Source organism: Cavia porcellus, unplaced genomic scaffold (assembly GCF_034190915.1).
Source record: "Cavia porcellus strain 051 isolate PalLab524CR breed Dunkin Hartley unplaced genomic scaffold, mCavPor4.1 scaffold_12, whole genome shotgun sequence".
In the NCBI taxonomy this organism is placed as follows: domain Eukaryota; kingdom Metazoa; phylum Chordata; class Mammalia; order Rodentia; family Caviidae; genus Cavia; species Cavia porcellus.
The window spans coordinates 61,908,574-61,934,834 of record NW_026947495.1 but is presented as its reverse complement, the minus strand read 5'-3'; the positions used below and the strand labels follow the sequence as shown (position 1 = coordinate 61,934,834).

At 35.8% G+C, this 26,261-nt stretch overlaps 1 protein-coding gene across 2 annotated transcripts; it reads right to left on the bottom strand.

Moving 5' to 3' along the window:
* Positions 1-181: 181 nt before the first annotated feature.
* On the bottom strand, positions 182-26,261 carry Scrn3 (secernin 3). 2 transcript variants are annotated; one of them, XM_003478590.5, is made up of 8 exons: positions 26,148-26,261; positions 24,038-24,203; positions 22,021-22,202; positions 21,034-21,233; positions 11,873-12,085; positions 5,197-5,359; positions 4,022-4,196; positions 182-1,183 (listed from the first exon to the last, which is right to left on the bottom strand). In XM_003478590.5, the coding sequence occupies exons 2-8, from the start codon at positions 24,191-24,193 to the stop codon at positions 1,013-1,015; spliced, it is 1,260 nt and encodes a 419-aa protein (XP_003478638.1). In that variant the 5' UTR covers positions 24,194-24,203; positions 26,148-26,261; the 3' UTR covers positions 182-1,012. The 2 variants fall into 2 exon arrangements, with proteins under 2 accessions (XP_003478638.1, XP_063115396.1); XM_063259326.1 differs by lacking the exon at positions 11,873-12,085 and having other exon boundaries at positions 26,148-26,257.

Genomic DNA, 26,261 nt, shown 5'->3' with positions numbered 1-26,261 from the left:
TGACAGCAAATGCCCACAAGGATGTGGAACAGTATTATTGGTGGGGAAACAAAATGGTAGCCACTTTGGAAGATGAGCAATTTCTTAAAAAACTAAACATACTCTTAACATACAATCTGGCTATTTATGTACATTGCTATTCACTGAGAATGAATTGAAAACTTACAGCCACACAAAATACTACATGTGAGTATTTTTAGGTTTATTCATAATTGCCAAAATTTGGACATAGCCAAGAACAAGTAGTGGTACCTTCAGACTAGAGGATGTTATTCAGTGCTAAAAAGAAAAGAGCTTAACAAGCTCTGAAAAGACATTGGAGAATCCTAAGTATACATTACAAGTAAGTTAAAAAAAATCTGAAAAGGCTACTTACTGAGTGATTCCAAACGTATAATAATTCTGAAAAAAGCCATACTGTGGAAACAATAAAAAGATCAGGTGTTGATCTCGTGGTTCCCAAGGGAAGAGAGGTAGGGAAGGAGGCAGACTGACTAGAACTATAAGTTCACTGGTCAGATAATGACAGTTTGCTGGATTTCGTAAAATGGCATATGCAGAATTAGTGTACTATAATGACAAAGACAATGTGTAAGTATGGAAATTTTTCTTCTTAAACCTGGTTAATGTTTGCCTAAAACAAGAAAAAAAAACTCACCATTGGAGATATTTTTAATACTAAAAATCTGAGTTCTAGATATAATAAACAAATTGATACATCTTGTTAACATTTCATGCTTTATGCAGAGTCAAATACTTAATCATTATGACAAAAAAATAGTCACTGTAGCTAAAATAAATAACATTACCTAAAGTTACAACCAGCTATTCCATATATGTTTGATTTCAATGTTTTCTTTCTTGGTATTTCAGTAGATTATATATTTCATCTATCAAACTATTACTTGTATACTATTCAAGAATAATCAAATGTGCTCAAAGTAGGTATATATCATGTACCAAGGCAATAAATTCTAGCTTTGAGGAAGATTTCTAACCATTTATATAATCATTAAGAACTAATATTTGATCTGTAAATTGTAATTTCATCTTTTGCACACTGAGAAAAGAGATTAACAGTTTTATCCATGTCAAGATGCTTGTTTTGCAGGATTGATTCCATCTCTTTGAATAGTTCTTTCTCCAGCTTCCTCATATTGTCCAACATTGTTTTGGCTTTTTCCTGAATGATTAAAAGTATAAAAATAAATACACTCTATCAATCTAACTAAATTCCAACCCACCTCCATAAACAAGGTTTGTTCACTCTGGTTTCTACTCCTGGTTGGTTACTTCTCCTATTCTGTTGATACAGAATAAATGAAATTCTTTGGGGGAAAAAATCATTGCTCTAGATAGTTATGCATTGATAAGGAAAGTTAGTAGTTATTTTTAGTAAAAAAAAAGAGTATATAGTACGAATAAGCAAGAAAGTAAACAACCGGACAAAGGAGAACATGATATTAATTATGCATGGAAAAGTTAATCTCTATTTTGAAGAATAATTTTATGAGATTAAGGAAGGAGATGAGTGATGTTCACGGAAAAAGCAGCTAAAACAATAGACATTTTATCTCTCACTTGCTCCTTGTTTCAAGAAAGAAAAACAAAGACTCATGACTCTTACAAAAAGGACCATTTTTTGTTTTGTTCTTTGCTTTTCTGCAGTTCTGAGGACCAAACCCAGAAAGAGCCTTACACAAGCAGACGACAGCTGTTCTACCTCTGAGCCACTGGCCCTCCCAGCCCAGAAAGGAACAATTTTTAAGTTGTTGGCAATCTCCACTATCAGTTTAGGGTACCTAAAGAAGAAACGAACAATATAGATAATAAAAGTTATTATCTATGAGAAAAAAGGGAAGGTAATTTTTAAAGTTTCAGTTATGAGCAGGATGCTACAAAATAAAGATTCTTAACATAGACTTCAATATGAAATTGTATGTAATTTTATCTACATACAATTGTATGAAAAACTGCATTTCATATCAGGAGAAAAAATAAATTTTGTGTGTAAATGTTATTGGGATAATTGATGATCTTTTTGGAAATTACATTTAGATATAATATTTAATGATACACACAAAACAAATTTCAGATGAACTAAAGATCAAAATAATTTTTAAAACATATTGGAAAGAATAGAGAAGTTATATTCATCTTTATTTTTATTTTTTGTGGTATTGGGGATCAAACTCACAACCTCACACTTGCCAGGCATGTTCTTATGCCAGTGAGCTAAATCCCTGGCCAGGAGCTATATTCATTTTGAGGCAAGGCGGATCTTTTAGACTATGACATCAAGATGTCCTAAAGGAAAAGACTTAACAAATGTAACTGATTCAGTTTTTTTTTTTTTTTTTTTTTTTTTTTTTTTTGGTCTGAGAAAAAGTGTTAACTGTCAATAAATTGAGATTTTAAAAATTTACAGTATAAATTAGGCATAGTAATCTATACTATACCTGTAATCCCAGCTCCTTGGGAGGCTGAGGTTAGAGGATTTCTTGAGCCGAGGAGTTTGGGATCATCCTGGGCAACACAGCAACTCCCCCCACTTAAAAACAACGCAATGTAATAGAGTTTATGTTTTTGCCTCTTAGATGTAACAACCAAAAGTGACCCACAATCAAGAAATAGCTAAGAAAAAACAGCCATGGCATTTAAAAGGAAATCTGAGCGATAAACATAGATTTTCAATGTCATTAGTAATCAAGAGATGTAAATTAATACTACTAGTAGAATTAACTCTCCCCAAAACACAAAAGTTGGTATTTATAAAGCTAGAACTAAAATCCAGCTCTTTAATGCTTCTCTCACACTTCCATTAGTTTTCCTCCATTTTATATTCCCAATCAACTATTAATGCCTATTAAATAAAGCCTAAAATAGTACCAGCTTTTGAGTTTTTATTTCAATATTACTTTGCAAAAAAAAAGTCAAATGGCAATTCAATTTAGTTTAACCTATTTAATACTAAGCCTACAAAACTCACCCCTCAGAAGCAGTATAAGAGAAAAGGGCTAACAATGCTTGTGCCAGCAGGAGGGTGTGTGGAGGCTGCTCTGCGGGGAGTGAGAGGACAGAGCTGAAGCCCTGAAATACACCCGGGGCCTGGCCTTGGTGCAGGATCAGAGCGCTCCTCACTGGCTGCACCGGTTTGAGTCTGGAGGCTAAGCCCAGCCACTAGGCTAGCTAAGACCTAACCTGTGGACCAGTAAGTGCCCGCCACTTCATGCCAACAAGTTACAAGTAAGCATTTAGACTGGGGGCAAGAAGTGAAAACAAACTGGTCCCAGCACCAGGAATTCTTAGCAAATAGGGGTCTGGCAGCGTCCTTTAAGCATAAGCAAAACAGTCAAGGGGGAACCACACACAGCAATGACTCAACCATACTACGGGTAAAAATAAATCACTAGAGGAACACTAATTCATCTAAATGTAAGCCGAATGTAAGTGTATGTCCCTGACAAAGTAAATGGAATTACAGGCAAGAAAGGTAACAGAAAAGCAAAGAAAGAAAAGCAGCAGAAGTAGGTGAGAAGAGATGGCTAAACTTTTTCTTTAGTGCAGGGAGTCCTTTAGAGACCTCTTCCATTTCCTTTTCATCTGTCCTTACCCTTCTTAATGTCTCCTACTCTCAGACTCCTTACAAATAAATTGAGGACAATAACAGTTACCTGCCTCATAAAACGGTTCTAAAGGTTAAATGGAATAATCCACATAAAATAGTTATATAAGTGCTCAATAAATGTTAGCTATTGTTATTATGTTTAAAATATTAAATTTCCCTAAGAATCATAGCCCACATTTTTCTAAACAAAGAATATACATATATATATATATATATATATATATATATATATATATGTATAACCCAGGTCTACTATAATCTGTGCTTCTAAATAATTCCTAAATCTCTTTTTACATGAAGAAAGAGCTGACACTCCAAGGTTCAAGGTTCAAGATACAAATTGAATCATATTTTAAACTACTCTGATTGACACAACAAACGGTATAATCATACCTCATTATTATCAACTGCTTCCAGTGCCTGTTGGTGTTCCAGGTAGAGTGGATGCCTTCTGTCAGGCTTACGGCCTGCCTTCTTTTTAACTGGGTCTTCATGTTCAAATGTTGGTGAACAGGTATCCAACAATTGTGAAATATGTGGCACAAAGATAAAAGGCTTGAAGACAGATCTAGGAGAAAGAGTTTTTATGAAGTTGGCATGTCAACATATAAAATCTACCCAGCATTATTCTAAGTCTCCCAACAATTAAAAGTTTCTGTCAATAATGTTACATACTAATGCATTCCTAGCATATTAGTTATGTTCATGTCTGTCTCCTCTGTTGGATTAGAATCTCATTCAGGGCAAGAGATGATCCTTTATTTAGCTTACATCCCTAATCGACAGTCTGACATTTTATAAGCACTGTCAATAACCTAGTAGTATCTCCTAGAGTAAGAATAACTCTCAATGTTCGAGTTTGAGGACTACAATTTGGGGTGAAAATCAGCACCACTGTTGGTTAAGAGGACACAGGTTTCATTCTGTCGTCTTGAAAATATCTTTAGTCATATGAAAGATTGATGGATAATGAATATAAGTAACTTTTTGAGACAGGGTCTTACTCTGTAGCCCGAGCTGACCTGAACTCTGTAGTCCAGGTTGGGCTTGAATTCATAATCCTGCTGCTTTACTTTCCCAAGTAAAGGCTTACAGGCATGTATCACTAGACCCAGCTTATGAAATCATTTTTAAGTGAAATGTGCATTAAGTTTTATAAGAGATATTAATGACTTAAATCAAGGTAGTCTGTAAAAGTCCTAAAGATGTAACAAACAATTGATATTTTGTTTTACATCATTTAACCTATTTAGTAGCTGCTATTAATCATCTAATATTGCAAATCTGAAATCTGAGTAAGAAAAGCTATCAACTTTCTTCACAGTGCTAAATATATTCGCCAGAAAGACAAGTCAGGATAACTGCATACTAGAAACTATTAACATTTTCTCCTCATAAAAAATAAGAACAAGTTATATATATTTGAAAGTTACTAAAATCTAAACAAAAAATACACAAAAAGTTATTACACTATTTGTATAATAAACCCTTAGGCAAAATAATCCACATATTAATGATTTTTACCCCTCTCCCAGGGTCTTGCCGTTTACAGTACTTTGTGAGCTCACCTCTCAGGATCAGGAGTCCCCGTGAAAAAGTGAATGCAAGGAGAGTTGGAGTCTCGAGGTAAAACAGAAACCATGCTCGCAGTGGTCAGGAATCCTCCCTCCATATTAATGCCACTTGGTTTATCTCGGAGAATTTCCATCATAGTTTCAAAAGTTATGCTCCCTAGGAAATAATTTTTTAAAGTTTACTGGTACATATCTGCAGTCCATAATGATTACATTCTTTGTGGGGAATGGGTACGTGTACTTAACATGTCTCAATTCTTTTTTCTCCTCTTCTCCTTTATTGCCTCCCTTTTTGCTAGCATCAGATTCATTTATTTATAAGTCCTTACAATATTATCATACTTATAGATTCAACCAGACTAATTTATATGTTCTCAGCCTAGTTCCTAGGAACGAGGTCAAGGAACATATAAAATACATAAGACAAATATACTAAATCAAGGTACATGTTTAGATACCATGCTGGATTTTGTCCACGCTGGATTATAATAGTTGTTTTCTCTTTTTTCCTATCATCTGTCTTTCATTTTGCAATTTATATACTGAGCTTATATATTTTTCAATATTAAACTTGTATGTCTGATTTACATCACAACACTATGGTCTCACAGTGCATCCATTTTCTACAAATAACTCAAATTTATTCTTTTTATGGAAGAGTAGTACTCCACTGTGTATAAATGCCACTTTTATCCATTCATCTGTTGATAGACATCTAGGCTGCTTCCATGATTTAGCTATTATGAATTATGCTGCTGTAAACATACGTATGCATGTATCACTGGGACATGATGTCTTTTAAGTCTTTGGAGAAGATGCCTATAAGAGGAATAGCTGGGTTAAATGGAATTTCTATCTTTAGTTTTGAAGTAATCCCCATACTGACTTCCACAGTGGCTATACCAGTTCACAGTCCACCAATAATAAAGGGTTCCTTTTTCCCTAATGCCTCACCAGCGGTTGTTAATGGTTCATTTCTTAAATGACAGAAATTCTTTTGGGAGTGAGATAAAATCTCAGTTCTGTTTTAACTTGCATTTCTTGAAGGGCCAGTGATGCTGAACATTTTTTCATGTATTTATTGGTTGTTTGCACTCCCTCATCTGAGAATGCCCTTTTTTGGGTTGGATCTTTAAATTTGGGACAGGGATCTAATGATTTTTTTTAGTTCCTTATATATTCTAGATATTAGTCCTTTGTCCCCATGGAAAGTGCTGCCCCTCAGCTTCTGCCTCATGACTCTGGTCATCTGGTGCTGCCTCAGAGAGGTGAGCGAAGCAGACCAGTGTGGGGAGACAGCCACAGCCCTGTGATGGTCCTGCGGCACCTCGAACTCAGCTGCCCAGGGAGAGCTGTACAAGGTGTCCTCTGGGGGTCAGGTGCCCTGCGGATTTATTTGATGTTGTACTTGACAGTTTCTGTCCTGGTTATGCGTGTGTCTTGAGCCCAAAAGGACTCTGCTGGTGCTCCAGGCACTGACACACGTGAAGGCAGAGCAGCAGGAAGTCGGCGACTCCTAACCTGCTTCTTGCAGGATACCAGTGTTCAGTGATCTGTCCAAAAGACTCTTCAGAGCCACAGGAGAGGAAACTCCAGACACTAGCGGTGAGAGACAGAGAGGCGCAGGATGCACACACTGTGATAGTGTCCAAGTCATTGATTTTGGCAACTGCATTCTCACTGAATGCCTTTGCTGAATTAAGGGAAATGGAACATTTTCTAATCAGCCTAATACCTGTGCATTTGGCTGCTTTTCAACCGCTGCACTTGCCTTAATTCATAAGGCATGCCAAAAGCTAGGCTGAACTTCGCTGTGGCTTTGCCTTGCAGTGATACAGGGTCTTTTTGCCAGGTTTTGTTGTGAAGAGAAGGGAAGGAAAGGAGCAGGGGAGGGAGAGAGGGGGGAAAGGATAAAGGAGGTGAGGACTTGATGGTTCTGGAAGTCAGCTGTGGGCTGCTTATCTTAGGAGTTTGCCACTCGCACATTTATTCTTGATGGTGATGAATTTCACCAAGTTTTCATTTACTTTCACCATATTTTTGGCATGTGCTGTGTGACTTCCAGTACCTCATTTTCCAAGTATCCTGTGTGATTCTGCTGCTTTGGCTCAAGAGCTTCTGAGACAAGCGAGAAGCAGCTGCCACTGCCTAGGAAGGATGTAACGCACCGTGTTGCAGTGGGTGAGTGTTAGCTCCACCAAACACTTGGCTGACAGGTGCTGTTCCACCTCCACCTCCCCCGCTTTCGCTGTTCACCTTAAGAGGTGTAGTGACAGGGTGGGGATATAGCTCAGTGGCATAGTGCCTGCCTGGCAAGATCGAGGTTGTGAATTTGTTTCCTAGTTAAAAAAAAAGTGTAGTGGCAAGGGTTGGCCCAATTCAATTGTTTTATTCAATTGTTTTTTGTTTGTTTGTTTTGTTTTGTTTTTTTGAGACAGGGTCTCACTATGTATATCAGGCTGGCCTTGGACTCACTATGTAGCCCAGCCTGGCCTAAAATTCACAGCAATCCTGCATCAGTTTCCTGAGTGCTGGGATTACCATGCCTGGCTTCACATTCCAATTCTTTCAAAATTAGACTTTCTGTTTCTTGGATTTGGGCACTAATATAAGTATTGTCTGTGATGTAAGTATTTACATATACTTACATATTTCTTAGGAAATAATTTTTAAAACTATAAAATATGTCATTGTATATTAATACCTTGCAAATACAAGCTGATTTTTTACTGGTAATATGTCAACTGCAATTAGATGTACCTCACGATCATAAAGATACTTTCTTTTAAATACAAATCATGGAAAATCTGAAGACTACTATAATAAGTAAGAACTTTCTCAGAAAGAATAAATATTGCAAGAATGTACTCAACTCCTTTCCACTTAGAAAAAATTTTAAGGCTTTTTTTCTTTATGGCGCTGGGGATTGAATCCAAGCACTCTTGCAGGAAGGCCAGTGTTCTGCTCCTGACCCACAGCCTCAGCTCCTTTAAAGATGTACATTTAGTTAGCAAAGAGTCAGTGATATCACTAACATGATATTATCTGACTCCACTCATTCAGGAGCCAAATTATTAAAAGAATATTGTACTTAGTTTCCAATATTATACAACATAGTTTTACAAAATAACACATCATCTTTCCTATAATAATTTCTGACACATAATTTTATGTGAAAGTGTGATTTGGAACCTGAAAAGGAATGAAGACAAAACTCATGAATTTGGGAATGCATAATCCTGCTGGACTACTTTCAAAGCTTAAACATTTATTCTGTGCGGTGAAATACTGCATGTGATTATATTGCTTTATGTTTTCACATTTAAAATCTAGTATTTTAAATACTTTTTAAAGAAAAAATAGATAGAAAATTTATTTTACCTCTTTAGTAAACACAATGTATCTCTGGTTATAGAGAATTCAGAATTCAATATTTAGAAAACAACAAAAATTCAAAATAAATTGATATCATCAGATACCTCTGTTCTTTGCTTCACATATTCACCAAGCTATGGTTTGGAGCAACCATGACAAAAAATAATCTTACCTTACTAAATGCGTTTGCCAAAAGTAGCTGTCTCCCCAGCAACACACACGTATCATTAATTCTCTTCTGCAAAACTTAACACTCCCCATTTCTCCTGAATCAAATTAAAACTCCTTCAAATTAAAAGTTAGTTCTAAACTAAGCTGAAATGGCCTTGTCCTTTCTATCTATACGCATTCCTAATCTTTTCTCTATATCAGTCCTGCCTCTGTCATTAAACTATAAACTCTTTAAAGACAGGATGGGATTTTTCTTCTTGGTTTTCATTCATTCAACAAGTACTTATTTAGTTTCTATTAAGGTTCAAGTGCCATCCTAGGCATTGGGGATATACAGTGGATATACAGCCAAGAATGCTTCTGTTCATGAGTGAAAGCCCTTGGCAGGCTGGGGACTTAGCTCAGTGGCATAAGCACTTGCCTGGCAAGGGTGAGGTTGTGAGTTTGATCCCTGGCACCAAAAAAAAAAGTCTTTGGCAAAAGTTTGCTTCCATTTGTGAACTCTGGATTGAGTGATGAACATGACCAGGGCCATCTTCCCCAAAACTGTGGAACAAGTTACCACTTGTATCTATGTACAGTATCCATGTATCTCTATCTCTATAATTTACATCTATCTTTACATCTATCTAGAGAGATATGAAGTAAAAGTCTCCTGATCTGACAACTGAAGTAATCACAGTTAAGATGATCTTTTCTGAGAAGTTCAAAATAGTTTTAAAAGTTTTCCTTTGAATGAATACAATAAATACTCATTTTTAAAGGTAACTAGTACTGAAATTAGCTATTAAAAGAAATACATTTAAAATGAGAATCAATATTGTATGGTAAATAGCAGTATGAAAAGGCTTGACTGGGCCTTTTTTTTTTTGTACCAGGAATTGAACTCATGACGTCATGATTGCCAGGCAGGCACTGTGTCACTGAGATAAATCCTCAGCCCTCCAACTGGGCTTTTAACATGAAATAACAGTATTACAGAAATAAGATTATATAAGCTTATAGTTAACAAAATTTAGGTTAAATTTTCAATATAATAATTCTTAGGACATAGAATGAAATATAGTATTTTCAAAAATTTTTAAAAGAATATAACTATTTAACTTGCATTATGATCAGCCTATCAATGAATGAATGGATAAAGAAGATACAATTTTTTAATGCAATGGAGTACTACTCAGTCATAAAGAAGGATAAATTTGAGACAGTTCTAGGTAAATGGATACATCTTGAAATAATGTTCTTAAGTGAAATAAATAGGCAACTTAGATACTTAGTAACAACTTGTCTTAAAGCAAGGGCCTATGGATATAGCTGGCTTTGAAGGTTCTGGGTTTAATATTCTCTACTGAAAAACAAAAAAATCTCTAAGACTTACAAGAAAGGAATAAAAAGTTAAGTAACTCACAAAGACAAAGAGAACATGAAAAGCAAGAATCTTCCTCTATCCCATGGTAATATGCAATTAAAAGGCTCCAAGTCTATACCTAAATTATGATTTTGTGATATTTCAAATTAAAATTGACTTCCATATGAAATAATCTAATGTTCTGTTCTCAGTTAATCATGCGAGCTACTGATTATTTTATGTTAACAACAATAGATTCATTTAAGTCTACATGATTTTATGTAGTTTCTCTAAAATATAGTCAGCACTTAAAGTTCAAGAAAAATAACATACTGAATTTACAAATAATTTGTACCAAGAGTCTTATCATTGTTAATTTTGAAAAACACAGAAAGAAAAAAGGGGCAGTATTACATCTAAAAATATTAAAACTCAGCAATAAAACCTCCAATCCACACCTATCTATCAGGCACATAGCTTTAGCACCTAGGGAGACTTTAAAATGATTCAAGTCTAAATTCCTATAAATGGCAAGTTTTAATAAAAACAGTGTCAGAACCATAACACTGTGATAATATAGGTATTACAAAAAATGTTTTCTGTATTCAAAACCTACAATTCTCAAAATGAAAGGAGGATTTACATGATCTCTTGAGTGGGACAGCTATAAGTAATCCACTAGCAAGCACTGAATAAGTATTGAGATGGCTGCGGCAGGGTTCAGTAAATGAATGCAAAACCCAGGGTGCAATTTCATTGCAATTTAAACTAGTTATTTAAAATACATGAATGAATATAGATGCAATTTGGATATACATGCAGCACAGCTAATAGCTATCAGGTAGGAATAGTTGAAAAAAGCTAGGTAGGCTCTTCTACATAGAAAAATTATAGGAAAAATTAACCATAATGTACTAGTAGACAATTTTCTATAAAACTGTTGGACAGACACTTATTCTTTTGGTAAATTGCAGAAGGCTACAGGAACTGTACTTCACACTTGGAAAAGATAAGTTTCATGTGAGATGCACCCATTACTATACTCACATTCATTTTATCTATACTTTGGTTATTTCATAGTTAAATATGACAGACTTATTATGATATGGTAGCTAATTAATTTATAATTATTTCTCATTTTTTTATTTCTTTCATCCAATTATCCTAAGCATTAGGAATGGTATATGTCATAATAATAGAGACACAGTAGGTGTAAAAACTACATGTGAACCCATTTAATTTAAATGTTTTCAACGGCAGTTACTTATAGATTTATTACAGCACATTTCCCATTTGGAAAGGAAATTGGGAGTAAAATCTGAGTATGTATCATACTAGATATTCAGAGAATAGAAATACAAATGGGCTTTGTCTTGTTAATTAGTTCTAGATGTAACTTTTATCATAAGAAAATAATCAAAAAGAATACTCTCAAAAGATAAGTAAGAATAGCAGCAATATTCAAAGAAGTCTGCCACATACCTTAATGGATTCTGAGAAGAAAAGTAATCCCAATTTTGTCTAAAGAATATTAATAAAAATTTTTAAGTATCTAAGGGTTAAAATCTAAACTTGATTTTTCACAAAGAATCATATACTTCGCAATTGGACAATACTTCGCATATCTAAAAAAATAGTTTACAATGGCACAATGCTTTCAGTTTAAATAAAATTACATATTTACTAAATATAATTTCTCAAAACATATTTTATTACCCCTACATTATAACTCACAAAGTGTACCTTTTCATTCTGGTATTTGAATGCTAACATTACCTTTGTGTTTATTTAGAAGCTTATAGCCTTCACAGTATCTGCCCGATGAAGTCAACATCGTTGCGGTGTCAAGATAAGAATACGTTCCAGCAAAATCAAACTCTTTTTTACCGTCCCACCAACCCTGCTGCTTAGCATAGCTCCTCAGGTGTGGGTGCTCCCGATCAATCTTGGTTGTTATAGACAGTTGATTAGAAATATTACGAACACCCTCTATTTTCAAAGAGAGAAAGTACAGGAAATAAAAGTTACATTTAACATAAAATATCTACCTACATGGTATGGTTTTTAATAACTATTTAAGTAGAATTTTAGTCTTTAAAATTTTGTATGCCTCTATTATATGTTCTAAAAGATCTATTAATTTTAAATCAAACTTTTTGAGAAAATTGTACATAATGAAGCAGTTATGAGAACTAATTCAGAGAGATCTTAAGTGCCCCTTACTTAGATTCCCCACAAAATAGCATCTGGCAACACTATAGCATAGTAACAATAGCAAAATACTGGTACTGACACAGTCAACAAAGAAAACTTTTACTACCAAAACTCCTTCACGTTGTTGTTTTATGGCCAAACTCACTTATCTCCAATCCCAAATCACTAATTCACTCCAGGACATCTAAGTTATTCCCACTTCTTGAGTTGCCATAGAAAAATAAGAATAAATATTTGTGTACAGGTTTTTATGTGATGTTAAATTTTTGTTTCTCTGGGCTATAAAGGCACAGGAGTGCAACTGCTGGATCACTTATATGTTTAATTCTTTTAAAATACTGCCAAACTGTCTTCCAGAGTAGCTAGCAGTACATTCTTTTTTATTTATTTATTTAAAGAGAAAAAAAAAGGAAATAAAAAAACAAATCAGTAACAGGGTACAAATAATACAGAATTTCAAGAAAAAAAATACAGTAAGAAATCACTAGTTAATAGGTTACACATTGTCATCTTAGATATGGTTGTCCAAATTATAAAATTAAAGCATATAAAGTGGGCATTCATACAGTGAGAGTACAGACAGTTCCGTTCAATGATCCAACAAAAGCTCAGTAATACGGTTTTCCATCCTACACACTCAAACATGCAGTTATATTCCTTAGACCACCTTCCTTTCCTCTCTTTCTTACAATAACAATTACACTTTTGGGGTTTTTTTTACTCCCACAGTCCTTACTACTTTTTTTGAAGAGAATAAAACCTAACGTGACTAAACAGAACAGAGTCGGTTAGAACAGAAGGATGGGCATAGTTCATGATGTAAAAATAGAATACCAGGTGATCAAAAATGGTTACCATTGTGCCTCTTGCTATTTTAAAAAGAGTTGCCTATATCATCAGGTATAATAGAACTGATCAAAACAGTACAGTACAAGACCAATAAAACCTACACTGGAGACCTTACAGGACTTCAAAAGAAGATAATAGTCAAACCATAATGGGCATCATAGTAAATCTTACTGCCTTCAAAGTGGTTGCCTATACCCTCAAACTTGATATTACCAAACAAAATAGAATATAGTATAATCAGACAGAACAAGATGGGGAGAGCAATACTGGGGTTCAAATCAGGTTAATAGGAAAACAAAAAAGTTACTATAATATATCCTGCTATTTTTAAATTTAGTTTTCCCTTAATTAAAAAAATTAAAAATAGATTAATTTTTTTAAAAAAGGGTGGAGATTGAGATAAAAGAGGACATTGTAACAGAACAACACAGGTCAGAACCGAACAATTTAAGCATCATTGTGTTTCACCCCCAGATAATCTAACATAATAGTAATCACCATAGTGCCTCTTTCCTTGAATTATTTGAGTATAACTTCGTATATTGTAGCATCAAGCATATCAACACAGTGTGAAGCCATTTAAGAGAATTAAAGAATTACAGGGTATTTAGAACCAGTTAACAGAAAACGAACAACAGTTTCTATATTATCTCTTTGCCTATAAAAAATTTTGTTTATACTATCGCATATAGTAAAATATAGTAAGATACAACATGTTAAAAACAGTGGAAACAGATGTACAACAGCTTGATGGAACTTCAAAACAAGATGATATTAAATCAATACTAGCTTTTATGATGTGTTGTTTTCTTCAAAATAGCTATTTGTACTATCACCAATACTAAAATCAAACAACCCAGGTTAAAACCTTTGCAATTAATGAGTAAAAACATTATATGGCTTCAAACCAATATGATTGGGAATCATGATTACCACATTTTTTTGGTATTCTTATCATTTCTTACACTAGGGAAACTATTCGGTATTTATACATGTGAGTTTGATGTATTTCACTTATGAGTATGGTCTCAAGCTGCGTCCATTTATTTATAATATCTCAATGTGATCATTCTTTATAGCTGAGTAGTACTCCGTTGTATAAAAATACCACAACTTTTTTATCCATTCCTCAGTTGATGGACATTTAGGTTGTTTCCAAGATCTGGTTATTACAAATTGTGCTGCTATAAACATGGAGGCACATATATCACTATGGTATGATGCTTTCAGTTCTTCTGGGAATATGCCTAGAAGTGGAATAGCTGGGTCAAATGGGGCTTCCAGTCCCAGCTTTCTGAGAAATCTCCAGACTGACCTCCACAATGGTTGTCCTAGTCCACACTCCCACCAACAGTGCAGGAGAGTTCCTTTTTCCCCACAGCCTCTCCAGCATTTGTTGTTGGTGGTTTTCTTGATCTTGGCCATTCTTTCAGGAGTGAGATGAAATCTCAGTGTGGTTTTAACTTGCATTTCTCTAATGACCAGTGATGGTGAACATTTTTTCATGTATTTATTTGTCGTTTGTATTTCTTCATCTGAAAATTGTTTATTCATCTCAGATGCCCATTTTTGAATTGGGTCTTTGAATTTTGGGGGTCTGATTTTTTTTTAATTCTTTATATGTTTTAGACAGAAGTCCTTTGTCTGAGGGGCAGTTCACTAAGATTTTTTCCCAGTTTGTGGGTTTTCTTTTCACTATGCTGGAGATTTCTTTTGACGTGCAGAAACTTTTTAATAAGAGGTGATCCCAATTATTATTATGTTTTTTGTCTTTTTTGTTTTTATCGGTACCAGGGATCAAACTCACGACTGCCTGCTTGCAAGGCAGGCGCTTATGCCACTGAGCTAAACCCCCAGCCCCTGATCCCAATTATTGACTCTGGGAAGTATTTCTCATGTGGTTGAGTCCTGTTCATGAATTCTTTACCTACTCTTATGTCTTCAAGGTTTTTACCCAATTTGTCTTCCAGTAGATTTAGTGTTTCTGTTTTAATATTTAGATCTTTGATCCATTTAGATTTTATTTTAGTGCATGGTGATAGGCATGGGTCTAGTTTTAGTTTTCGGCATATGGAGAGCCAGTTTTTCCAACACCATTTATTAAAGAGACTGTCGTTCTTCCAGTGAACATGTTTGGCCCCTTTATCAAAAATAAGGTAGTTGAGTGTGTTGGTAGTTGTGGTTGTATCTTCTAATCTATTCCACTGATCTTCGGCTCTGTTTTGGTTCCAGTACCATGTTGATTTTACTACAGTTGCTTTGTAGTATAACTTCAAGTCAGGGATTGTGATACCTCCTGCCTTGTCTTTGCTGCTTAGAACTGTCCTTGCTATTCTAGGTCTCTTCTCACTCCAGATGAATTTTAGGAGTGATTTCTTGAGTTCTGTTAGGTATGTTGATGGTATTTTTATCAGGATTGCATTGAATCTGCATAAAAGTTTTGGGAGAATGGCCATTTTCACAGTATGTATTCTTCCTATCCATGAGCAAGGGATGCCTTTCCATTTTCTGAGATCTTCTTTGATTTCATTTTTCAGTGTATTATAATTTTCCCTGTATAGGTCTTTCACTTCTTTCGTGAAAATAATTCCTAAATATTTCAATTTTTGGTTGCTAGTGTGAAGGATGTGGCCTCTCTTATTTCTCTCTCTGTGATCTTGTTGTTAGTGTATAGGAATGCTATTGATTTTTGAGTATTGATTTTGTATCCAGCTACATTACTGAATTTATTTATTATATCTAAGAGTCTTTCAATGGAGTTTTGGGGATCTTCTATATAGAATATCATGTCATCTGCAAATAATGTTACCTTAACTTCTTCTTTTCCTATCTTTACACCTTTTATTTCTCTCTCTTGTCTAATTGCTCTGGCTAGTATTTACAGAACTATATTAAATAGGAGTGGTGATAAGGGACATCCTTGTCTTGTACCTGATTTTAAAGTAAAGGCCTTCAATTTTTGGCCATTTAATATGATATTGGCTGTTGGTTTGTCATAGACAGCCTTTATTATATTGAGGTAAAGACAATCTATTCCAATTTTCTGCAAGGTTCTTATCATAAATGAATGTTGGACCTTATCAAAAGATTTTCTACATCTATAGATATGATCATGTGATTCTTACTTTTGGCTCTATTGATATGGTGTATTACATTTATTGATTTACATATATTGAACCATCCCTGCATACCTGGGATGAATCCCACTTGGTCATGGTGTATGATCTTCTTGATGATTTGCTGCATCCTATTTGCCAATATTTTATTGAGGATTTTTGCATCTGTGTTCATTAGGGAGATTGGTCTGTAGTTCTCTTTTTCAGTTGGGTCCTTCTCTGGTTTTGGTACTAGAGTAATATTTGCTTCTAGGAACGATTTAGGAAGGACTGCTTCCCTTTCAATTTCATTGAAGAGTTTGAGGAGTGCTGGCATTAGGTCTTCTTTGTATTTCTTGCAGAATTCTGCAGTGAATCCGTCTGGGCCTGGGCTCTTCTTTGTAGGTAAAGATTTAATTACATTTTCAATTTCATTAATAGAAATTGGGTTATTCAGTAGTTTTACATCTTCATGACCTAGCTTTGGTACTCTTCTAGGAATCTGTCTATTTCCTCTGTGTTATCAAACCTTTGAGAGTAGAGGTTTTGGAAATAGGTGTTGATGATCTTTTGTATTTCTGTAATAATTTCGCCTCTTTCGTTCCTTATTGCATGAATTTGAGCTTTTTCTTCCCTTTTTAAAATAAGGTTGGCTAGGGGATTGTCAATTTTATTTATTCTTTCAAAGAACCAACTCTTTGATTCATTGATTTTTTGGATTTTTTTTTGGTCTCTATTGCATTGATTTCTGCTGATTTTCATAATTTCTTCTCTTCTTTTGGCTTTGGGCTTGACTTGCTCTTCTTTTTCTAGACGTTTGAGGTGTAACATCAGGTTACTTATTTGTATTCATTCTGTTTTCCTGATGTGGGGACTCAGTGCAATAAATTTTCCTCTGAGGACAGCTTTCACAAAATGCATCCCACAGATTCCAGTAAGTTGTATTTGTGTTTTCATTTGTTTGCAGGTATTGCTTAATTTCTTCTTTAATTTCCTCTGTGACCCACTTAATCCCCAAAATATGTTATTCAGCTTCCATGTGTTTGTGGGATTTTTGCAGTATCTTTTATCATTAATTTCTAATTTCATAGTGCTATGGTCCGACAGCATGCAAGGGATAATTTCAACCCTTTTGCATTTATTTAAATATGTTCTGTGAATTAATATATGGTTTATTTTAGAGAATGACCCATGTACTAGCAGTACATTCTTACAGGGAATGATTCAGTTTCCAGAGTCTCATCAGGATTTGATGACATCATTGTTTTATTTAGCCATACCGATAGAGATATAATAACATCTTACATGCACATTTCATGTACATTTCCTTAATGGCTAATGATGCTGAACATCATTTACTATGTTAATTTAATATCTATATTGTATACCTCTTTAAGTGAGAAGACTTTTCATATCTTTTTACCATTTTCTAATTGGATTGTCTGCTCTTTTTTTGGTGGGGAGCACCGGAGATCAAACTCACGACCTCGCGCTTGCCAGGCAGGCACTTTTGCCGCTGAGCTAAAACCCCAGCTGGATTGTTTACTCTTGACTTTTGGGTATTCTTCATTTATTCTAGATATTACTCTTTCCTATGAGTTACATAAAAATAATCATAAAGATGTTTGTAACAGCAAGAGAACTCTTCTAAAAATATTGTGACACTAGGCAGGGTGTGGTGGTGTATGCCTTAACCCCTACACTCAGGAGGTTGAGGCAGTAGGATCATGGTGAGTTTGAGGCCATCCTGGGCTACATAGTGAATTCAAGGCCAGCCTGAACTACATAGAGAGATCCTGTCTCAAAAAATAAAAAATTGTGGCACTAGGTTACAAACAAGACATTAACAAATTAATGTATGGAACAGAAAAAGTAAAACCCTGTTCTAAAGAGATCATAATAGATGAAACAGATTATAATAAATGAAAATTGGTAACATTTTAAAACTGAATCTTCCAATACAAATCAATTAAGTTATTACGCTAATGGCGATCCTCACTACAAAAAAGAAGACTTGATGTATAGAATCAAAACAGCAAAGAGGAACTTTAATAATATATAACTCTCAATAGCTTAACAACTTAGTTCTTTTTTAAATGAACGTATATATTTAGGATTATGCTCGGGACTTCCCAGAAGATGACAGACTGGTGAACAACAGAGAAACATGTCCAGACACTGGAACATAGCCATGAGGAAGAGAGGAAGGAGGGAAGAGGATCCTCGGGACCCAGAAACAATCTGAAGTAAGCATTGAAGCCCATGGGGAGAATGAAGAGAGAAACCACAACACACAAGAAGAAGAGAGCAAGCAGTGCTTTACGCCTGAGCCCTGACTCACTGCATGAGAAGGGCAGCTTGACCCTCCAGAAGCATGGTGACTATAGCAAGGCAGAAATTCTACACAAGAATAGAACATTAAAAGCTGTTAGAGGAAAGAAAGAAATTGCCTTTTTGAAAGCTCACCAGAATCACATCAGACCTCTCAACACAAACCCTCAAGAAAAAGAGAGCTTGCAGTATTTCAAGCCCTAAACGAAAATAACCTCCAAGCTAGATTGATGTACCCTGCAAAACTATCTTTCAAAATTGATGGTGAAATAAGATTTACTTCCATGACAACACATGAGGAAATTCATGAACACCAAACCAGCACTCCAAAATGTCCCAAAGGATATTCTAGAAAGAGATAAGGAAGATTACAATTCAGTGAACTCCAATATAATGAATGCATCAGGCAAGACAAGCAGTTAAACAGAGGAGAAAAAAGGGAGCCATCAATAGGAAAATTATATGACAAGGATAAGTCAATACATATCAGTTATCAGTTATCAATGTTAGTAGACTCTATTCACCAATCAAAAGAAACAGACAAGCAGTATGGATCAAGAAGCAAGATACAAGGGGCTGGGGATTTAGCTCAGCGGCATAAGTGCCTGCTTGCAAGCAGGCAATCACGAGTTCGATTCCAGGTACCGATAATAAGGAAAAAGACAAAAAAAAAAAAAAAAAAAAAAAAGAAGCAATATCCAACAATATGCTGCATACAAGCAACATATTTAATTCAAAAAGAAATTCACAGACTGAAAGTCAAAGGATGGAAAACAATACTTCATGTGGCAGGAATCTGGAAAAAAAGCAGAATTAGCTATTCTACTTACAGGCAAAGTGGATTTCAAGCCAACACTGATTACGAGAGACAAAGAAGGTCACTACATCCTTGTAAAGGGAACAGTCCCAGAGGAAGAGAAATCATGAAAGTGTATGCACCAAATATCAATGCACCTGTGAAACAACTATTAATGGACATGAAAAATCAAATAAGTACTGATACAATTGTAGTATTGTATTGTAGAGTGGGTGTTATGGTTTGAGAACTGGTGGTCAACTTAACGCCAGCTGGATTACATCAGCATGGCATTGAGAGAAGATGCTCCACCTGAGGAGAGTTGCCAGGATAAATAGGTGGAGAAGAAGGAAGGTGTTGAGAAGGTTGAGACGTTAAGGAGGCATTGTGGGTTCTCCTACGAGTTGCTGTCTGAGCTGTGGGTTCTCCTGGAGAAGCTTTGGTCTTCACATCGAGCAGTGCTTCCTGGCTCCGGAGGGGAAGACATGTGCTGCCTGGTCTCCAGAACGAACTCGTCACGCTGCTTCCTGGCACGTACCTGACTGTGCTTGTTATCGGAGGAGCTCGGGGCCTCTGTGTCGCTGAGGATGGCTGTGGTGCCTTTCAGGATAGCCCTGGTCTTTGTTGTGAGTGTGACTTCTCAGATCCAGTGTAGAACCCTCATCCCAGTAACACAGCTCCTTCACCCTGCTGGCATGGACTTTCTGGCTTCCACCGCTGACCCTTGGGTCTTCCCGGCACGGATCCGTAAAAGAGACTGGCGTGAGTCCTTCTTGTGGGCTCTGGACCTCCAGTTGGACTCGTGGGAGGCATTGTCCTGAGCTCTGGATTTTTACCTGGACTCATGTGGGACATTGTCATTGGGTTTAGGCTCTTGACTAAATAATCTGTGTCTTTGGTGTTGCATATAGATTTCCTGCAATTTCTTGTGTTAACTTCTGGTGACCATTATAAAAATATTATGAACTCCATGCCCTAATCCTAGTTGTTCTCTGTGTACAACTCCTGACTACAACAGTGGGGACCTCAATAGTCTACTCTCACAAATAAATCAAGTAGATACAAACTTAGGATGGAAAGATTTTAATTTCAAGTCTTTCCTTTTCTAACCTAAATCACTTTACATCTCTGATTTTCCCATTTGAAAAATTAGAGGAATACATAATCACAAAAAATGGGAAAGAAAAAGCAAAGCATTCAAAAAGTCAAATTGCCTTATTGCATTTAATGATACCACATTTTATATTTTACTCTTTTATCAATATATCTTTCTAGCCACCAACCCAAAGCTATCCAGCTCCCATCCGACTCCTCTTTTCTCACTTCCACACTTCCCCATTATAATTTTGATGTCTGGCCCAAGTTTAATGATAAAGGGTTATTAAAAAGTGAAAAAGCCCTGTCAAGCACTCAAAAGTTGTGCCACAGACAGTATATTTAATTTATATGAAATTCCTATTCCTAAAAATAATGCTGCCCTTTTCAAGAATACTCTTCATAATGCTCTGTCAGTGAATATTGTTTCTAATGTTTAATTTTTCCCTGTAGTTTGTTTTATCACATTGGATTATAAATCTTAAAGGACATTCAAATACAATTATCAACAATTAAAGGTGTATTTCATTAACTGAATTACAAAAAACTGTTCATACCTTGCACTTTTTCTGCTGCCCAATACTTCCCTGCTGTCTCCAGAATCCAGGCTTCGTTCCTATCAGCTATCAGGAAACTGTTGTGATAGCTAAATTCCATGCTATCTTCTGTGCAATTTCCACCCTGGCCATATTTTTCTAATAAATCAACAATGACATTTAGGGCTTTTTCAGCTGTATCTGCTCTTTCAAGACCAAGTCTAAAGTAAAAACATAAAAATTCAGAAGTTAAATTTCCCTTATTTTTCTTAAATAATTTCATGGTATTGAGACTGTTTACATTCAAAGTAAAAATTTCCTTCTAGTTAATTTAACAGATAAAACAAAATCTAACTTAAATTTTTCCTCTTCAAGTCGGTTTGAGAGCCAGGTGTGGTAGCACACATCTGTAATCTCAGCACTTGGGAGGCTGAGGCAGGAAGATTGCTTCAAGTTTGAGGCCAGCCTGGATATATAAATAAATTCAAGGCCACCCTGTACTACATAAGGAGACCTTGTCTCAAAAAGTCCATTTGGAATCACGGAAGCAAAGTTTTTTAGGTCAAACAGATCTATGTTCAAACTCCAAGTTGATAATTTTTTGGCAAGTTACTTTATCTCTGAACCTCATGTATGTTATTTGTAAAGTGAGGATACTAATGTAAGCTCTAGGAGTTTACTGTGAAAGTTAGTAAACTATGTAATGAAGTTCTGTATATTAGTTGCTTCTAATCAATCATAATTTGTGACTCTTTCCTTTTTCTCAATCAATACTTGTGCAAGTAATGAAATTTTATCCTGGTACTCTGAAACATCTGTGGCATAAACTATAAAGTCGAAGAAAGGAAGGAAGCAAGGGAGAGAGGAAGGAAGGAAGGAATAAAAGAGGGAAAGAACGAGGAGGAAGAGGAGGAGAAGAGAAGGAGGAGGAGGAGGAGAAGGAAAAGAAGAGAGGTAACACTAAAATTTAGGAAGTTCTGTAGTGGAAAACTATAATAGAAAAATAACCTGACAAGGTCCATGCCCAGCAGTGCTTCCTCGGCGCAGACTTCCTCTCTTCCCCATACAGCTTCATTCCCAATGCAAACTCCGTGCTCATTGGCTCCCATTTCTGCGCCCCACAACCAGGCTGGGCGACTAAGGACAACAGCATATGTTTCGGGAACTTGCTCAATTTCTATATAAGTACACTGTAAGAAGACAAGTCACACAACAACCACAAAATGAAAAAGGAAAAGTTATCAAAGTCCAAAATTTACAACATTCAGAATATATAGCCATAATGGAGATAAATGAAATGTAAATAAAAACTTTCAATAATAAAATACTAACTTTAAAACATTCCAAATCAGCTCTAAAGCATTAATTTGAGTATTTGCAAATTGTCTTCTAAGATAATTCAAAAAAGTTTACTTTGAACACACTAAGACTTCTACACAAACTGAGACAATAAAATATAAAGTGTAAGAGTTGGGAAGAAAAGTAAACAAAAGCGGGTACGGCAACTCAGGAGAAAGGCTTCTAGTGATGACGTCTTATAGTATTTTAGATGATTTTGTGTGAGTTCAAGACAAAAGAGCTGTTCTCAAACCTCAAGTCCAAGTGTTTCTGATGAAGAACATAAGTGTTGCCATGGCAACACTTAAATATGTGAGTGCCATGTAGAGGCCTACATCATGTGAGTGTGGCCCATCAGGTTTGCCCACAGCTGTGAAAAGAACGAGAGCCACTGTTTCCCAAGACGGGCTACATTTAAATATACAGAGATCAAATGAAAATGGAAGGCCGAATGAAAAAACCATCTCAATAAAAGAAAAAAATACTGAGTAAAAATTTTAAAAGTATGTAACTTATCAATAAAAGATAATATGAAATTCATTTTAATTTCCATGTTAAATGAGTTTTTAAAATGCATTTTAAAAATGATCCTTTAATGTGTATACTATAACTACATAAAATGCACATTGATAGTTAGTCTACAGTACAGTAAACCTTTTTTACAAGCCATAAAATTTTTTTCCAGACGGTAATAACTTCTTTTATTCTGCATCTTTTGGAATTATTTTTGTCCATCAAATTCAGCTGAAACCCCAATTCCTAGTGAAGCTTTCCTTGATCTCTAGTTTAATTAGGTGTTTACCCTCTGCTGCCAGAGCATACTGCTTTTACTTAAATTTAGCATATATTTCCTTTATAATACTTTATAGCAGGGTTAGTTGGATATATAGGCTACTCCTACAATAGACTCTAAGCTCCTAAAAGATTATCCGAATCTTCTTAAAAAGAAAAAAAAAAGGGTCTCACTGTGTAGTTTGGGCTGACCTTGAACTCACAGCAATCCTCCTGCTTCAGCCTCCTGAGTCCTGGGATTACAGGCATGCAGTAACACACCGAGCTGACAGTGTCCCAGTATTAATGGTTAACTTTACACGCCTTACCCTATCTAATATGTTCTCACATAAACACATTCAAATATTTCCTCAATTAACAATTTGTTGTTGATTCAACTTCTTCCAAATCATTAAAATTACAAACTAGCTAAAAGTCTATTTCTAATTCAAATAACTCTTTACTTTTGAATTTTAACTTTTGTAATCGCTACCAAATTTCTGCCTAATGATAAAATACTTCTTATGATTTAAAGAGTTTTGCCCTAGAATAAATTACAGGACATTATGGCGGTGGAAGGCCAAATTGGGGATGTTTACTCTGAGGTCACTTCCTCTTTTCCCTATTACAACTTCTTTTTTCCTTTCCCAGTGGGTGCAAAGAAAATTCCAATCAGCTCCTCAGGTGTCATCAATGCCCCCCCTAAGCACCCCCCCCTCAAAGGTTACATAATCCCCAGACCCCATACCTCAACAGAGGAAAACCCAGACTGCTCCCAGTTATGGGCTCTTTCACGTCCTTGGAATAAAGGCCACTTTTACTTTTATATTCTGCTCCTTTATTGCATCGAAAAACTCTAACAATGATATTTTTAAAGAAGTACATTGATAACAAGTACTGTGTGTATTTCACCTACCTTAAGCTGTTCTCCCAAGTTATGAACTCCAGCAGGAAAATAAACTACCTCTTGTACTTCATTGCAGAGTCTATCTGAATTTTTTCCAAAAATAATCCTGTTATCAGTTGTTGATGGAGGTAATGCCACAAAAGTGTCACAGGAACAGGGATCCATTTTTGAAAAACTAAAAACCATATAAAGATTTCAAAATAAAAAGAGAAAAACCATGTTTAAATATATACAGAACAAAGGATTTTACTACCACGGGATATTATTGCCATACCTAATAAAGGGTGTTCATTAAAGTTTTAAACATCATATACTATTAGAAGAAAAATATGTTTGAAATCAACCTACAAATCAATACTGCAAGAATCTCTAAGAAAGTGGCATTGAGACTTCTAGTCTGCCGACCAAATTTATTCTCTAAAAATCTTTCTTTCCTAAAGCCTTCCCTGAATTTTCTGTCATTACTCCCATATTGGGGAGTCTCTACACCTTCCTTACTGTTGTGAAGGCCATACAGTATTGTACTGTATTTGTGCATTATGAGTCCCCTTACTGGACAGTGAGATCCTGTAGAGGTAGGAGTATGTTTTACAAATCTTTGTATTGTCACCATCAGAACTTATTTTATGGGAGATGGGGGGGGGGGCTTATATTTCCAGTATTTCCTCAAAAGTAGGAAAAGATCTCTTTTGACCTGAAGAATACACACAGATTATAATATTGAAAAGACAAGGGGGCTGGGGATTTAGCTCAGCGGCATAAGCGCCTGCCTTGCAAGCAGGTAGTCGTGAGTTTGATCCCCGGTACCGATAAAAAAAAGGAAAAAGACAAAATACTTGAAACAGAATCACTAATTTGGACAAATACAAAGGATGTCAGTAAAATTTTAATTTCCAAGTGGAAGTCACTTATTTAACTTGATCCTGATTGCAGAATATAACAACTAGGGTATGTCTTCATTTGTAATTTGGAAAATCTAAAATAGCTTTAGAACACCTATATTATTATTTTGCTTTAAAAATAGACACACAGCTTTAGTTACCTTCTTGTCTTTATTTTATAACATCCAACTCTTAGAGTAGCTTTATACAACCAGATATTAGCAATTAAAAACAAAACTTACATCTAATGAATGTTTCATTCAAAGGAAAACAAAACGACTCAAGAAATAACTTATTTGAAAACGCCTAAGGGTTTTCGCTTTTCAATGACAAATCACCACCATGTCTGTTCTTTTCTTTGTGTATTTCAACAATATGTCTTGGGTCACCTTCCTCTTGTGTTTCAAAGTTAGTTCTATCATTACATAACCTTGGCAGGTTAATAATCCCTTTCTCCATGCTGCCAGGCTGCTCAGTAAAATAAATGCATACCATCTAATGAGATTATTATAAGAAATCAGCAAGACAATCGAGCATTTTGAGAGAGAGAGAGAGAGAGAGAGAGAGAGAGAGAGAGAGAAATATTTTTAGAGAAAAGGTTTGTCAAAGTTGCCCACACTGGGTTCCAATTTGTGATCCTCCGGCCTCAGCCTCCCAGAATGCTGGAATTAAAGGTTTGGGCCACAGGCCCGGCCAATAGGCTTCTTCTATACAACTGTGCTAAATACCAATCCCAAAGATTTATCAACGTCATCCCCAGCCCCGTGCGCTCTATGTCCACTCAAAACCCTAAGTTCCAAAGGTCATGACGTTGCACTAGGTGATCTGAGCTAAAAGGGGTCAACTGGAAGCTAAGGAAACTTCGCCCAGTGAGAGGTGAAGCTTTGATTCTAAAACTTATTCATCATCCAATATTTATGGAATGTAACTCTGCCCCAGGCACCCTGCAGGGGAAATAATTAGGAACAAAGGAGCCCCCGCTCTTGTGGAGCTGACATTCTTTTTTATACGCTTTTGTGCAAGGGAGTTCAGAAACTGCACATTGCTGGAACCTCACAAACATAGTCACTTAGGGTAAAGGATTATTATCTCCACGAAACGTGCAGACAAGTTTTGCAACTCGAGTCAGCGTTCTCAGAACATAATGGGTTTGTGCCCCTCAGAAATGCGACCCCACTGTACATCTCCGGGGTTCCTCCGTCTGCTACGCACGCCCCTCCCTCATCCCCACCCCTCACCTGTTTCCAAGCTACTTGAAGGGCAGGAAGGAGGAGGGGTAAATAGGAAGAGGGAGGTGCCACTTGCCGGAAACTGTCACCTTTGACCCCGGAAGTTTCCTGCTACGGCTGTCG